Source organism: Limulus polyphemus, unplaced genomic scaffold (assembly GCF_000517525.1).
Source record: "Limulus polyphemus unplaced genomic scaffold, Limulus_polyphemus-2.1.2 Scaffold126, whole genome shotgun sequence".
Taxonomy (NCBI): domain Eukaryota; kingdom Metazoa; phylum Arthropoda; class Merostomata; order Xiphosura; family Limulidae; genus Limulus; species Limulus polyphemus.
In genome coordinates, this window is record NW_013665736.1 from 940,829 (window position 1) to 958,751 (window position 17,923).

The 17,923-nt window shown below is 33.8% G+C and overlaps 1 protein-coding gene across 3 annotated transcripts in view; it reads left to right on the plus strand.

Moving 5' to 3' along the window:
* Positions 1-17,923, plus strand: part of LOC106473067 (sodium-coupled monocarboxylate transporter 2-like) — a 72,786-nt gene that overhangs the window by 53,439 nt on the left and 1,424 nt on the right. For all 3 annotated transcript variants that reach the window (XM_022402602.1, XM_022402597.1, XM_013933749.2), the window contains exons 9-14: positions 918-1,006; positions 1,391-1,506; positions 5,530-5,597; positions 6,931-7,017; positions 8,109-8,266; positions 13,799-13,899. In XM_022402602.1, coding sequence (XP_022258310.1) covers positions 918-1,006; positions 1,391-1,506; positions 5,530-5,597; positions 6,931-7,017; positions 8,109-8,266; positions 13,799-13,899 — 619 coding nt within the window. The remainder of the gene's footprint in view (positions 1-917; positions 1,007-1,390; positions 1,507-5,529; positions 5,598-6,930; positions 7,018-8,108; positions 8,267-13,798; positions 13,900-17,923) is intronic.

The window sequence follows — 17,923 nt, forward strand, 5'->3', positions numbered from 1 at the left end:
AACTGCATTCCCTCTAGTCTTACACTGTTAAATTAGGGACGGCTAGCGCAGATAGCTCTCGTGTAGCTTTGCGCGAAATTCAAAACAAACAAACAAACTGAATGAAATCAAAAACTGGTGAGGTAGTTTTCCTCGAGAAAAGATGAAAGGCGCAATATTTTTAAACAATGAATGATCCGAACATTTTTCCACAATCAAATTTAACAATTTATTTACGATTTTTCAAACACTTTATTGTTGGTATCACATTATAGCGCGAAACCACAATGAAAACATTTAATGTAAGAATTACAAGTATTTTAATTATATTTATTTAATATTTTTTAAGAGTTTATATATTAAAATTATCGTGATGGGCTAATTTTGGACTGGTTGGTAATTGCTAAGCACTGTTGACTATATCTATTCTTGTATACTTTTAAGTTTTTTTAACCTTTGACATTCCAAAGTTTCTGGCAATCAGAAGTTCATATTCTAACTGTAATGCATCTTTTGGTATATATCAACTTTTCCTTTAGCATATTGTCCTTTAAAATCACACAAGTACAGCATATAGAAACTTTATTAATATTTTAGACTAGCAACGACAATGCCCACAGCCGTTTCCACCTCAGGATTAAATCCAATGGCGTAACTACAAAAGATGCCCCACACACACAAATACATAAAAAGAAGTTGAGTCCTCTACATTTGTTCCTCTTGTGGATAATTCTTAAGTTTGTCAGGTCCTTTGGGCTTCCTTCGGTTTCCCCTCCTTCTGCAAATTGCGGGGACTGCGGGGGCACACTTAAGCCACTGATGAAATCATATGCCAAGAACTAAGCTAATTCACAGACAAGCTATACTTCTCCTTCTATACTTGTATATTGTCCAGTATTGTACCTACATCTTTGGGAAAACATTTATTCTATTTTTAGCTCTTTCCCTTATACGTTATGGACGTCCTTGGTTTTTTGCCTGGTCTTCCTGGACTTTTTGTAGCCGGTGTTTTCAGTGGAGCTCTCAGGTAAGATAGTGAGTCTATGTAGTAAGCTAGCTTAGCTAGTGAGTTTAGTTTGCTCTGCATCTGCGGAAAAGTACATTTCTAAATATTCCGTTCATTAAACTTGTATAGAGCTCAGAAACGTTTTGATATGTCTTTCTCTTTTTGAAAACACTTTTCGAGATGTGAGCTTTACGGATAATTTTTTCTTTCAATTTATACTAATAAACATTTAAAGTAAGACATCTGTATGTACAAAAGAAAAAATAATGGTCTTCGTAAAATTGAATATATTCACAATATTACTTTAGACATTTGAGTTTGTCTCACTGGGAGGATTTTTTTATTACAGCTTGATGTGCGGCTTTGTTAGTACTGTTTAATACCAAGTTTTTGTTTTGATTTTAGCACAGTATCTTCAGGAGTTAATTCTTTGGCAGCTGTGACATTGGAGGACTTTATTAAAACATACATCAGAAATGATCTTTCAGAACTTTGGGCTGCCCGTCTCACGAAAATACTTGGTTAGTATTGTAATATGTGAATAATAGGACTTATTTGATTAAAATAAACTCCCCTCCCAGTGACTCAGAAGATGTCTTTTAGGTTTTTATATAAGTGTGGGCCGGATTATTTACAGTAGGTTTCTGTAACTTTTTTAGCGATAAGTTTCAACAATAAACAAACATTACACAGTGCACTTGTATTAAAATAATATAAAACAAGTCAAACGTATATACAAATGTTTGTTACATTCTTAAGTGCCACAGTTGTTTGTATCCAGAGCTTTAAGTAATTGTCTCTTTTCGTCAAAGTCCACGCAGAATGGTTCAATTACTTTAGAATACAACTGACAAGGCAAATTATTCTTATATACTCTGTTATTACAATACAATCTATGATAATTTTACTTTAAAAATCTCCACTATATGACCTTCATGGCTAAACTCACAATCATGTAGTCAGATCTAACTACCTATCTAACGAACTCGAACTACATTTTGTACGCGTATTACAGCCTTATCTAGGCATGGAACATTCTACACACTACGAAATATTATGATACAATAATATATACACAATCAAAACAACGAGAAAAATTTAGAAGGTTCTAGTAACGTGACGCAATCATACAACAAGCGTCAATTCATAACAGTGGAACTACACAACGTATGACTAGTAGACAGTTACGTAAAGAAACCTGCGATAAGCTATCACTTCTAAACATAACTAAATTTAACACTCTCATCTAAATTAAATTGAAGTAGTCGCGTATATCTAACAAAGTTTAAGGACTTATAACGCCAAAAATCGGATTTCGATATTCGTGATGATCACAGAACAAGAAGACCATTGTGCAGGTTTGCGCTTGACAACTAAACAAATAAGAATTTAAATAAACAAAGAGAAAATATTAACAAGCTACCACTCAAAGCATTTTTTGAAAAATGACTGTTTTTATATTATAATGATGTTTTAAAGACTGTTGCGTAATTAGCATTATCTGATTAATTTAAATTTTTACTATGCAGTTTCGGTTCTTAAATATTTAGAGACATATTAGTAAAAGGAAGTTAAGTTACCCTTCCTTCGGTTAAAAATTATTTTATCTTGCGAGCTATACCTTATGTTTCTTATGAAATTTTTAGCTGGTCTCCAAGTGACTTTTTTATTTGTCATTGCTCTAGTAATGTTTGTGTTATAATTTTAGTAACTTTCAGAACATGCAAACGCACGTGCTCTAACTGCTTACTTTACTAGGACCATTTCACATACGCCCCCCAGTGGCACAGCGGACTTACAAAGCTAGAAACCGGGTTTCGATACACGTGGTGGGAAGAGCACAGATAGCTCATTTTGTAGCTTTGTGCTTAACTACAAACAAACAAACTTTCACATACATTTGCGAAATAGAGTTATGTGGTATGTCATGTGATGTAAAGACTTAGTCAAATTATGATTAGTATGTAAAAGGGCTATCTGACTTTAAAAGAAGGTGGATATTAAGCGTCTCTATCAGGGGTGTCGTTTGAAAAACGATAAGATGTTTTTTTTTTCATTCAAACTAGTTTAACCCTCAGGTGGGTAAGCGGTAAGTCTACGGACTTACACAGCAAAGATCGGAGCTAGATTCCTAGTTGTGCAACAGATGATTCATTGTGTAACTTTGCACTAAGAAAACAACATCGTTGAATATTTACTATTTTAATGCACAAAGTTTTTTGTACTCCAATAATTTCGTGCTGTTTTCTATTGAGCATCCACTATTTTAATAAAATGCCGGTAAGATAAATAGTAATTAAGATACATTGATAGAAACTAAGTCTTTTAAAATACTTTATAATTTCTTGGTAGGTTTCGTTGTTTGTAGTTAAGCACAAACTACACAATGGGCTATCTGTGCTCTGCCCACCACGGGTATCGAAACATTGATAGAAACTAAGTCTTTTAAAATACTTTATAATTTCTTGGTAGGTTTCGTTGTTTGTAGTTAAGCACAAACTACACAATGGGCTATCTGTGCTCTGCCCACCACGGGTATCGAAACCCGGTTTCTAGCATTGTAAGTCCGTAGACATACCGCTGTGCCACTGGGAGGTTTTTTGGGTAGGTGGTTTTTTTTATATAATTGTGAGATTTGTGGATCTATTATATTTTCCGTTAGAGTTTGCTTATGAATGTATTAAAACATCTAGAATTTTTCACAGGAAATAAAGCATGTTTACCATCGTATATTCATTCACGTTGTGTTTGTGTTTGTTTGTAGGCAAACTCTAAGCACAGCTTTGGAATTTGTAGGACCAAACGTGGCAGGCAAATTCGGGATAGCCCAGGAGGTGATCTTATCTATATGGCGTAGAACCTTTCCCAACCCCTAAAACGCATTCGGAAAGCTATCAAGTCGTGATAGGGGTCTAGAAATATGTACTCGTGATCGCTGAACCCGAATCTAGTATCGAATTTTGTTTTCCTGACCTTCTCTCTCTCCCTCTGGATGTCTGTGGTGCCATGTTTGAAACTAGCTAGCATAATTAAATATGGCACGCCGATCAAAGTACCATGGGCGAGTGTGTTTATTGGGTTTACTTTCGGGTACGGACCCCCATCCTTTTAGGTATCTTTAAAAGTAATTGTGGATAATTGAGGAGCTTAATCATACACTTGCCTCTGTGAATTATGAGGGATTCTTTGAACCCTGCAGCGGAGCGCAGGTATTTCATGGTAGTAAGAATAATGTCTGGAGGAGAGTCAGCCCATCTCATATATATGCTTTTCAAATTTGTTTTACCTGACAACCCATAACCTTAAGTAATAACAGTATGCAATTATTGGCTTTGTTCTGTTTTAAGGTTTTTGTTGGTGTATTTCTCATTTGGCTTATAGCCAAAATTTGATATAAATGAACTTTTAATTATTATTTTTTTATTTGTAAAGTATCATAAATAATCTTAAAACTGTTGTGACTCAAGAGCGAGGTAAATTAGTCATTCATTTACATAGCATAATGCTGAATTATGTTACGTTAAACCTATTTGTTATATCTTTGTTTGGTTTCTTGATTTAACCTACACATTGGGTTAGCAACCCTGAATTTTAACATTATAAATCGAGCCACGAGAGGACTATTTATTATCCTAGTCCTTTTTGATACAAATATATTCGGAGTATTATTAACTGTATTACTATTATATATCAAGTTGAACTGATACGAATAACGAAGACAAATGTTAAAGTTTGTTCGTTCTAAATTGCTTAACTTCCTTCACATAAAGAATGCAATAATTTGTCAATTATTTAAATACTGCAAAAGTTGTAACAAACAAAAATATTTTCTATCTAATATTGATCTTTTAGTTATAAAACTTACGTACAATGATCTCCAACAACGTGATTTTAACATATTCAAGAGTAATCTTATAAAAATTATAAAAGGATAATAAAAAAGACTTTAAAACAGGTTGCAGGACATTAACATTCTTAATGTAGTGTACTTCAATTATACCATTAGTTATCGATTAGCACAGGCGTGTTAGATAATATATATTACAGGTATTTAAATAACAACGTAATAATCAGGATGATCTGTTACGTTATTGGGATTAGAAAAGATACATTTTTTATGTATTTGTATAGTATTATTTACTGACCTATCCATCGCAGATTTCATTATAGAGGTATGAGATAAACATGGGGCTTGAGTGCCAATTTCAGGAAGTTTTAATTTTTTCATTAGGAGCAACTAAGCCTTCCCACAAGTGGCTGCAAAACGGTAGAGAATGTTATTTTTATATGTGGGTCGTTGTGGGCGTGACCCGCTAACACCTGCTCCACTAGTTTGTTTGTTTGCTTGTTTAGTTCGGGTTACGGTTTGTTTGTGATATTTGCGAATAAAGGTTAATCGCAGAAATACTTCAGGACTTATAACATGCATAATAAAGTGATCAGAATAATGCTATTGCTTCTTATTTTCAATCTCAGAGGTTAAAAACCGAAATTTTCCGTATTCACTTTAATTTTTAGTAACTTCGAAATTTTTTTCTAAACAGCCCTGGTCTATGGTATTATTACTATCATTCTAGTGGTTGTTGCAAAAGAACTAGGAAACGTACTTCAGGTAAGTAAATATCCTCTTATAAATTTGGACTGTTTTTTTGTGTTTTTTTGTCTTAACTTCTGCTAACACTTACTCAAAAATAACACAGCAAAATTAGAGTAAAAAATCAAAGTTATCTAGGATAAGTTCAGTGTGTGGACCTGTTTGGTATCCATGTTTTTTCGAAGCAGTAAAACAAACCACCTTCTATTTGGTAAAGACTTACTTTAGTGTAATAATCACGTTTCCTATTTATAAATCAAACACCAGAGAGCATTGGAAACTAGTGCTGTATGTCATTTTGTGGACTAAAATACGCAACGAATTTTTACACTCTACTTTATAACTTATTACCACACAATACGCAACTGCGATCTTATTACGAACATTTTAAAAACGCAACTTACATCTGAATACATATCCGCTTACTAATGCTTTAAATATGTGCGAAAGAATTGTATTAACTAAATTCACAATAAAATAAAAATAAGTGTAATATAAACGTTTTGACAGCCAAACTTATTTTAGAACTGCATTTCATACAAGAAAAAAAAATGACTTATTATATTCACTTATATATGTTTAACACGATGGTGTGAATTATAATGTATATGGTTAGAATTATTCCATGTTTTGTGTTTCACATGAAGCGTTACTGAGTCATATAAAAAAGATGGCTTTCAAACGGAACGCAAACTTATCCTGACTAGATGGCCAACCTCTGCTTGAGTTTCCATGTTACTATACATACCTGTTTATCAGAGTCACTTCAGAAAGAAATACTCGTTGGTGGATTCTTCAACGCGGGCAGACATTTGTCGTGGAGCTTACTTTTTTTTGCTACTATCCAATAAGTATTTATTCTAAACAATCTTACTACAAACAAAAAAAGGGGGAATGAAAGTGAAAAACTAACATTCTCAAGTTACATAAACCACTGCATATTCCTGACAATCAACTCGTTAGATTTACATAGTTTTACATCTTGTTCTATAATTTAGATATAAGGAGAAGAGACCTGTGTTTACCAAAATTTACATTGTTCATTACTCAAAACTATATTGCCCATCAAATTGATAACATGTTTACCTTACATTTCCATTTGTTTCGATATAGGTTTTTTTTTAATGCAATGTTGCCTGACTTTAGAAAACTTTAAAAAAAATTAATTTTGAGCATCTAGTTTCCATTTTATTAATATACTTTTTACCTTGTTCATGCTTCTTTATTTAGTAAATGTTTGATGCTAACTCTTTTCATGCATTATCATTATCCTTATTTTCTAAGTCAATATTGTAAACTGCGATCAAAAGAAAGCATTTGACATTAAACCTTGTTTTGTTTTGTTTTCAAGGCGACATTGAGTATTCGAGGAATGATAGGCGGTCCACTTCTTGGTGTCTTCACACTCGGAATGTTTTTTCCCTGGACTAACAATAAGGTCAGTTTGCTGGTTGATCACATTTTTGTACACTCATCGAGGAATTTAGGTTTATTGCGAAAATTAATCTGATTTATAACCTACTAAAATACAGTAATGACTTTAAATACATTCAGTATGCCACGGGAAAAAAACTGAGTGTTTACTAACGTATGCATTATTACGGTATCTCCACCAATACATTTTAAAATTTAATGTAGTAGACATATGCAGCAAATAATCGAATAAAAAAACACAGCTTTGAAACGACGTAACATCTGATTCACTGGACTATACGATAGTTATATATTACGGCATGGAAGTTCCATACAAAACTAGCTTATGAATTAGAACGCGCGACCTCAGACGATATAGTAACTTACGTTGAATGATAAACTGTTTAATACAATGTTATGTAGCGGGACTTATTTCACTACCTTTCCAGCCTGGTACTTCCTATTTTTAAAAGAGTTTGTTTTCGGATATTCTCGCTAAATTACACAAGAGCTATCTGCGCTAACCGTCTCTAATTTTCAACTAATATACTATAAAAAAAGCAGTTAGTCAACAGAAACTCTTGCGCTACCCTAATCAAATAGTTGAATTTGACCGTTACTCTTATAACGCACGCCACACTTAAAATTATGAAGCGCGTTTCTTTTCTTTTCTTTTTGCGGAAACTGTATGAGAATCATGTTTCCACAGTCCTACAGGTCAGCACGCTAACCACTAGGCCACGTCCGTCCATTTATATGAGGACAAATGGTATCCTTGCGTTTTTAACATTTCTGACTGACATTTCACCTCATAACTCCTACGAAATAAAAATACAATTAACCAGTTTAGTTTATAATTTTGTTTTGATATATATTTTATCAATATTTGTTTTGGGTTAAGCAATAAAAAAATCCAAAATGCTAACCCTAATTTCGTTTTTCGCCCCTGTTGCAAGTTTTACTTGAGTGCGAATATTTAATCAGTGAAACAAACAATAAGCAATAATACTGAAACTTAATATACGTATATATGTATATACATTTATGTATATATTAGTGTTTGGTATATTTTATTCATTTAGCTTTAGTTTCATAGTTGTATTCTCCGGTCACCAGGGAGCGGGTGGTGGACTACTAACTGGTCTGAGCATCTCGTTCTGGGTGGGGTTTGGAGCTTTTATCCAAAAGCCGCTGATTCCTAGAGCGCCAGTTTCGGTCGACGGATGTTTAGGAAATCATACTCTTCCAACAACTGTTGCTCCAGAAATTCACAAGTAAGAATCTTATGTACAGCCTCCGTAAGCATAAAACATGGTAGTTATGATTACAACAGAAAACTTAGAAGTTCCAATTCTGTAAGGAATAGAACCCTAAACACGTCAAAAACTAAAACATAAATTTTACAGGTTTGACTCAAGCATCCCTTAAGTGGATGGAGGAGCCAATGGCAAATCTAGTTGCTAGATGGACATTAATCGTAACTTTTTCTTGCCTTAAACTCATACAAAGGCTTAAGATAAAGAAAATAATAAGAAAAGATAAGAAAAAGCTAAACAAACATTTGAAAAATTATAATTTTAGACAATCACCACGTACACACCTTTTATTACTAGTTTTGAGCCAAACTATGGATATTTATAATGAATCATAACAGGGAATGTAGTTTTTGTGTTGTTTTTTGCAAAACGGGTTTGCATAATTGTAGTTTTTTACATAAAAACAACACTAAGAATATGAGTAAGGACAGGGTTTAGTTAAAAAGATTTAGGAGCTAACCCTATGTAGGTTCCCGTTAGCATAATATCTGTGTTATATGGTATATATATGATACTGTTACAGATTTATTCAAATGTATATATATATATATATATATATATATATATATATATTTATATTCGTTATTTTTTAAAAACTTTGATACACATTCTGTTTTTAAAGGCTTTTGTTTTAGATATTATTACATGAAATTATATCAAATGTGACGTTGTTACAACGTAAGAACTTAATGAAACTGTGAATTAACCAAAACATTTTATTTCAATTACGTATAATAAAAGATTCATCCTCACGACATTAAAACACACATCCAATCAGTGTTAAAACATACATTATGCAGAACATTCTCACCATATTAGAAAACACTTTACAGCACTTTGTCACTCGTCAGCAAGGTTAGTAAATGCAGAACACCGACGTGTACTTTCAAGTAGCTTAATTAATTAATAATAATATCTAGGCTTTTACTTCGTTTTGTTTTCATTGCTCACAACCGTTATAGTGTTTCGAGATAGGGAAAAAATAATTGAAATTTGTCTTACCTAACTCTGAAGATATAGCAGAAACGAGAACTATGATGCTATATTAATAGCAAATTATCTATATATTTATTCACACACTAAACAGTATGAGTTCCATTTATTGTTGTTTTTATTGAAATTTGCAAAAGCACAGATAAAACCATTGGTTCAAAATCATAAAGTGGTTTTGACCTTCTATAAAGTGCGACCTATTAAATGGAACTAAAAGCTTAGAAAATTTTAAGTTGAAGGCTATAAATAGTTCTACTTCAAAAAATAAGAGCTCAGTGTCGGTGCTTCAATTAATTTTGATTTTAATATAATTGGGTAATCCCTGATCATTATCGTGGGCCTATTTCCGCAAACTTCTTCTTTAATTAAGAGCAGGAAAGTTTAAAATCGATATTTTTAACTACAATAATTAAGTGACGCCCCCTCACAAAATCGAAATTGTAAGTTTGACATAGCATTATAGTCTGCACTTTGATTTAGACTTGCACGTTAACTTTATTTATATGAGCTTCGTTTTCCGCGTCTTACGGAATGTAAGATACATAGTGAATAGACACTTTATTAGTGACTCTACCTGATGATGGGTTGATTCCCATTTTCAAAGATATAATAGTCTCGACTCGGTGTGTATAGAACCAGATGCTGGAAAGTGTTTAGTATGACCACAGACTAAGTGTCAAGAATTATATAGTTCATAGATGTTGGCAGAGAATTGTACGCCAACGGAACTGGAGACTGTATTGATCAAAGAAAATTACTGACATTACAGTTATGCTCTTTGAGAGAATTTCAAAAAACCATCTCAGTGATTTACTGCATTGTCATCATAGCAATACCCCTTCTCCATCGGCGTGGAAATGCAGGATTAGGGACTGGACGTAGTTAGTAATACTATTGAGGTGTAATACGTTAATCACCCATCCTCTGTTCCATTACACCATTTTCAGCAAACAGTTTCATTGTTGAGATAGCACAAGCCTAGTCGAGTGCTTCGTGTGCTTTACCCCCATATCTTTACCGATAGTACGTAAAAGAATAAAACACAACTCATCAGGCCATATCCCACTCCTTCAGTTATTCATTATACATACCTTTTATATATACCACTGTTTGGATCTGAGATGAGCTTCGAGTTTTGGATTACTTGATGACTGCAATATTTGGTGTTCGTTAAATAATATTGATGACGAAAATCGAATTCTGATCACTGTTGGAGGAATCATTCAATTGGGATACTCTGTGTCGTCTGCTATACCTTACAAGCTTGATCGTTATCTTTTTCGTCAATCAAAAACTTTTGGTAGTAACAGTCAGTATTGATAGGCAGATGCCTTTGAACAGCTAGTAAAACAAAACACCTATGATACTATAGTCCTGCTAGACAGGCATCAATTATTAAGTCCCTTTTGAAAAAAAACCAAAGAAAACATAATAACATTAATGCTCCTACCCATGATCCTGCGAAGTAAGTATGATATAACTACATCCTTAAGAGCCAAGCACTCATTTGACACGTCACGTGATCAGCTTATCTTTGTACTTGCAAATAACTAATGTAGAAAGGTCTTAAAAAGTGGTTGGTCAGTGTAAGATAAAAATGATATTATAACTAAAATTGAAAATGGTTCAATACGCTGATACTATCTAAGAAGGATAGAAAACTTATATATGTATACGAAGCAAATATTTAAATACAAGTTTGATTATTACAATCCTAAAATGAAAGGATACCACAGGGACAAAGGCGGTAGTCAAAACTTAAAACGAAAGGGCGATAGTTAAAACTTGATAGGTTGCGCTTTTAAGCTTTAACTCCTATTCAGCTGTTTCTTAAGTGATTAGTCGTTCACCTGAGTTTCAGATATAAACCCAACACTTTGTGGTTGTATTACCACAGTTATCTTTCTGAAATTTTATCATTTTTTGTGTGCTCCAATCGATATTATGTCTATTATCTGTTTGTGTTATACTACACGATTTCAAGTATATATAAATATATATAATCTGCTGTTGATACTGTTCTAAGATAATAGGCAATAGAAAACTGTTAATTCTTGTATAGCGTCTCTCTGGATTTTTAAACTGCTAAAGGTAAATACAAACCAACGAATAAGCCATTAAACTTTGAACACAAAACTATTTCTGAATATAAGTTGAAAAATGGATACGCTACAGATTGCTATAAGACATATTTATTATGTCGATGTTGGCGGTGTTTTTTAGGCTTGTTTGTTATGGTACTAGTTTTGGTGGTAAAATATAAAATTATTACAAAAATACTATATATTAAAAAAAACAATAACTTATTTTTCGTAAACTCATTGACAACAAATGTCAATTGGTTGATAAACTTTAATAAGTAAAGTGACAAAACAACAAGTGTTTGTTTGTCATAATTTCACAAATCGATTGGTCCCTTCCCTTTAGTCGTAAAATAGAAGGTTGGGTCTTTCTGAAAAGGGGAGAAAATCAAGAAGAATTGTGTCCCGAAGAGATGTCATGTTTTGAATGCAAAGAAAACTGTAACTTCCCAGTGAGACTATCGTACTTGTAGTTTCAATCTGTATGACACGTGCGCATATAGGCTAAATAGAAATTCAAACACTTCTAAAGTTAAAATATAGCTGTCCCTATTACTTAGCACATAGAAGACAACCAACCAGCAGCACCCGTCACCATAAGGAATTTGTCCACTTATGAAGCAAATAACGTCCTGGATTGATTGTTATTATTATAATATACATACAGCTGAAAATGGGGAGCGTGTTCAACAGCATCGTAGCATAAACCTTGAACCCTCCGGATTTCAACCTAACACACTAATCACTGGTTGCACACTGCCCAAAAACTACTTTTTTTTAGTTTCTAAAGATGCTGTTCTAACTCTGAATCATTTCAGAATAAAATATAAGTGTCCTTGCCCTAATTGGTACTAGATGTCTCTCCATTGGAATCAGAAAGCATCCATGTAATTAAAATAACAATGTGTGTCGGTCAGTCCGTGCATGTATGCGTGCTAGTTCCCATGGAAACCCAGTATTTCTATTGACTAATTTTACAATGATACTTCTATACGTTTATACGAGTGCAAAACTACGATCTTTATAACATGATATTTGAATATAATTACTTTTCTAACATAAGCAAGCACGCAAGGAAACACATTAAGTCAATTCTTTACCTTTCCGTGCCTTATAAATAACTCAATACCATTATATTTCAATACAAATTGAAACAAGCGCCTAAAAATTGACAGCTGGCCTACAGTTTAAATACACTTCATATGCGAAGTATGAGTTTATCCGCTATACAATTTAATAATCACTGCCACAACTTCATTCATTTTCGATGCTCTACATCTGACACATTGAGCGAAAGAAAATAATTGCAGGTTTCATATGATATACAAATGCGATTTAGACACATATACACACACACCATAAATCTACAAAAGAAAAAAAAACATAACAGCAGTGGGTTTTGACACTTCTTGATACCATAACATTAAAAATTTACAACTTTATAGCTATTACACCTTTCCAATATTCTCAATACAGGCGCCTAAAATAGGCTTCGTACGCGAAAAACGAGTTTACCAGCCAGGGTAATGAAATATTACACCATTTACGTTATTGATGGTAGTGGACCCACGCTTTGTTAATACTTTAGAGGAGGGTAAAAAAGGGTTGATACCATTATCAAAGGAAAACGAAATGATATAGCGACAGACGAAGACAGTTGATTTTTACATTTCTCGATATGATAATCACAAACATTTACTATTTACTAAAGTTGCTTTATCAAGAGTTCGATCAAGAAAAAATCTGACGATCTTAGTCAAAGATGGCGATTATCCACAAAGATAAGGTATTTAAACAAAATACGTTGTGTACAGAGATATATTTATTTTATAGTCATTTCATGTTATTTCACTTCTTTAGTTTAAATCTAAATGCAAGAACTGCGTATTCTACCTAGCATGTTTCTTTTTTTTTCATTCATGTCCAGTTACACAATACACCAACAGCATTATTTAAAGGATTTGTCTATTTAAAACATACACCCTTCTCATATATATATAATATTCCACTTAATAATGCTGCATGTATAAGAACAAATCTTTGGGCTTTGGCTCGTATGGCACAGCACACGCTTCGTATGCGGGAGGTCGAGGATCCAGTCCCATCTATGTCCACATTTTTATTTCCTAAGCAAACTTTAAGTAGTGTGGGCAAATAATTTTAGTACATACATCGTACTCGAAACACCAGTTTATGCCATAGTTCCAATATATATAACTAGATTCTGGATTGAGTGCCACCAGACATGATTTAGAGGAGACTGATCAACTAATATTGCCAGTCATATTGACATCACATAGGTTAGGCTAGCAAGGCGAGAGTGCTGAGAACCAAGCCTAAACTGTATTACAAATCTGGCTTTAATGGGCAGTATTTGTTTCTATGAAATACTAGTATGACTATTTTCTTTATTCAGTGCTGAAGTCTTTCCACTATACCGAATCTCGTACATGTGGTTCAGTGCTATTGGATTCTTCTCTGTCCTCATCTCTGGTCTGATAATCAGCTTTATCACAGGTGGGTTAACTTCATATTTTAGTCACATCAACTTTAAGTCACAGCTATATAAAGATAAAGTAATAACGGTAGAAGCTTAATAAGATATATTTCTAAAATACAAATTATGTTAGTACTTATATGATAGTCCCATAGATTATTTTAGTAGTATATTTTTCGCAGTAAAAATGTAAGATTATTTATATATCTGTTGATTTGTTACACTAACAGTTTGACTGTTATTGGGTTAGACAGTTATGTGCAGTAGGTTGATCACTAAATGCATCAGATTTACGGTGAGCTTTTAGTCTGGTAAGTCAAGTATAATCATTTTAAAAGTTAATCATTTTAAACTTGAATTTTATATCGTTTAGACTCCTTTTAGAGTTGTCCCCCGGTGGAACAGCGGTAAGTCTTCGGATTTGCAACGCTAGAATCATGGGTTCGATTCCCCTCGGTGGACACAGCAGATAGCTCGCTGTGGCTTTGCTTCAAGAAGACACACCCTTTCAAAGTTCCTCGAGTATAGGTCACATAGCAATGTAATTATATGACGATAACACGGACACCTTTATTCAACCTTTCTGTTAAAACACATGATTTCTCTGCAAGTTTCAGTGCAAATCTATAGACATAAAGTTTATGTATTTAAAATTCGCATATACTTTGGGTTTTAGTGGACATGACAATGCTTTAATTCTAATACAATTTGTGGATTTCATTGGGCACTAAAATCCTTTGATTGTAATACAACTTGAGGGTATTGTTTTCAATTCTGTTGCACAATAACTTTTTTATCTATATCATTTAAAAGTTAAAAATGGGATAAACGTTTAAAATAAATAAATAATTTGAGTCACTCTCTTTCTTATATTGAATGCATAACTATCTGTACTGAATGTTTGACAAAGAACAACAATCCTTCAAATTTTACCTTGATCCTACATACACTCAACATTACTTTCTAAGATATTTAATAATAACGTAGAAAAGTTTGTTTTTATAGTTTAGCAGTAAAATGTAAACAAACCTTTATTAAATTTATATTTACTGCTTTGGTAGGGTCGTAGTATAGTCGTCTGACTTTTCGATTTCTAACTTTCTTTCTATTATTAAGCCAACGTAGATATATTCTGCAGAATGATTGTTGTGTTTAATTACCTAATGGAATACACTTGGCCCGGCATGGCCAGGTGGCTAGGGCGCTTGACTCGCAATCTGAGGGTCGCGGGTTCAAATCCCCGTCCAAACATACCCATCCTTTCAGCCGTGGAGGCGTTATAATATTACGACCAATCCCACTATTCGTTGGTAAAAGAGTAGCCCAAGAGTTGGCGGTGGGTGGTGATGATTAGCTGCCTTTCACTGCTAAATTAGGACGGCCATCGCAAATAGCCCTCGTGTAGCTTTGTGCGAAACTCAAACCAAATTTGGAGTAAACTTTGAGTTCCTTATTGTAATCCCTCTGTTGGAGATGTTTTTTCGTCATATGAAACTACATTAAATTTCAGTAATAATTAAACGACTTTCTCATCAGTTTGTTATTCGTAGTCCTCGTTATATATATTCTGGATTCACGTGACATTGACGGCTGAGTCGTGTCAATAAAGTGCCACATTTTATATTATCAATATTTTATGAGCAATAAGTGAAAAAGTTAAGGATTATGAACTTATATGTTATCAAATCTGTAATCGTCTTTTAGGACAAACTAACATTTGATGAGAATTAATCAAACTATACACCAAAAGAAAATTGTCTTTAATACAGATAAACTGTATATTTATTTTTATTTTGCTACTGTTTTTGAAAAACATTCTCTAAGTTTCCATTAGAAAATTGATAGAACATGTAAGAGTTCAGTGAAAATACACAGCCATATGTAGTACAGAGCTGTACTAAATTTTTCTCGGTGCATTTAAGATAAAGGCACTAAATTTTTCTTTTTCTCTATAATTCCCAAGGTTGGAAGATAGCATCGCTCGAGCAAGTTTCTAATTCTAACTTTCCCCAGGGTCTAATTGGGTCAAGTGGAGATAAGGAGCCTTCTAGTCTGATTCTATTTGAAGAATAATAACTTGTTTTTAAATTAGCACGCCGAGTTATTCATGTCGGCGAATCGGGCGGTAGTTGTGGGTGGACTTGTTCAGAAGCTTCGCTGACCGTTACCCACCCGTCACTGTTTTCGTTTGCCAGAAACTCGACGATTTATTGCCATTTCTAAAACAGTGTGGGAGCTTGAAAGAGCAGATTTTGGCAGACATTTCCACAGATTTCACGATATTCACCTATGTAAATTTCAAAGAGATTTATGTATAATAACAAAGTTTCATTTTGGACTTAAACAGCATTTCTGTAACCTACGCGAGAACTCTTAAAAATCCTCACTTTTGATTGTTGGTACCAGGATTGCGTGTTGTTGTTTTCTTTAATTGAGTAGTTTTACTTTTAGAGAATCTTTGAAGTTCTCTTGTAACTTCAAGGCTAGTTTCATTTGAGCGGGCGCCGTTTGGCTTTCGCCTGTAAATTGATTAAGCAATTGTTTTAGTTCGCTAGTGAGCGAACTGTGTTTAAATTGATCCATAGGCAGAGATGGATTGGCATTAAAGGACCAGTCCAGGCAATATCACATGGTACATATTGAATAGATAATTAAATTGTAAGAATGCGTCAAAGGCACCGGACAGCCTGGTGTCCCGATGGGCTAAACTGTCCCTGGCCACAAAATAGCGAGAACTTGGATTTTACAGAGACTAAAGTGAGGGTTAACTTTATTGTTTTATATTTAAACTCGAGACACTCTCTTTTAGTAATTCTCTTTTATATGCTAGCCTGTGCTACAGGAATAAGGACTATAAACTTCATTGCTGAAGTGTTGCCTTGTATTGTATGATAGTGCATTGTTGTTTATATTGTAAACTGTGAAGATCTTCATTAAATAAGCCCCCAGTGGCACAGCGGTATGTCTGCGGACTTACAACGCTAGAAACCGGGTTTCGATACCCGTGGTGGGCAGAGCACAGATAGCCCTTGTGTAGCTGTGTGCATAATTAAAAACAAACAAATCATTAAATAATTATTTCCTTGTGCATATTTGTGCCCTGTCTCATTCGTTATGGTTTAACCGTCACTCCTGTCGGGGAACATACCCCTATAGATCCATGAACCTCCTTTTTTGCTGGCCTAGACTTCTCTGCTTTGCTGGAAGTCCTCGTGATACTACATATATTCCATGTAAAATATACATAACAGCAAGGCCTCTCTCAACCAATTTGGTTAATATATATTACATCTTTTGAGGTGCAGTTATAAACAGAATTGAGTTTACTCTTTAAAAGGTGTTTTAAAATCGTTTATGCCATTATCCTATATCTTGTGTGAATTCTTTTTACAAGGAAAATTATTTATTGTCCCGTACATTATGTGGCTACAATTTTCAATTTTTCATTTGATATTTTGTTTGAAATAGCTGTGTTTCTGGCGTCCCCCGATGGGACAGCGATAAGTTTACGAACTTACAACACTAAAATCCGGGGTTCGATTCCTTGTGGTGGACACAGCAGGTATTCCAATGTGCCTTTTCTCCAAACCAGCATGTACATTTTCTAATTTCGCACAAACTACTTGAGGACTATTTGCAGAGAGAAGGCAACTAGCTATTCAACACCACTCACCGTCAATCCTTGGGCTACTCTAATGTAACAGTGGGATTGGCTGTCACATTATAACGTCTCTACAGCTGGAAGGGCAAATATTTTCGGTGATTGGATTCAAACCAACGCCCCGCAAAATGAATTAAATGTTAATATTATTATTGCATCAGAGTTAAAAACCTATGTATTTGCAATATAAAAGTTATAACCTTTTATTCAAAATTACTGAAGTCCATTTTGCTTTTAATGAAGTTAAAATATTTCATTGTAAGTAATGGCTGGAGACGGCTTGAATGGGTAATGAAGAAAAACTTTAATATAACAGCAAATGTACAACGTTTCGACAAGGTTTTGTCATCATCAATGACCTGAAGATGACAAAACCTTGTCGA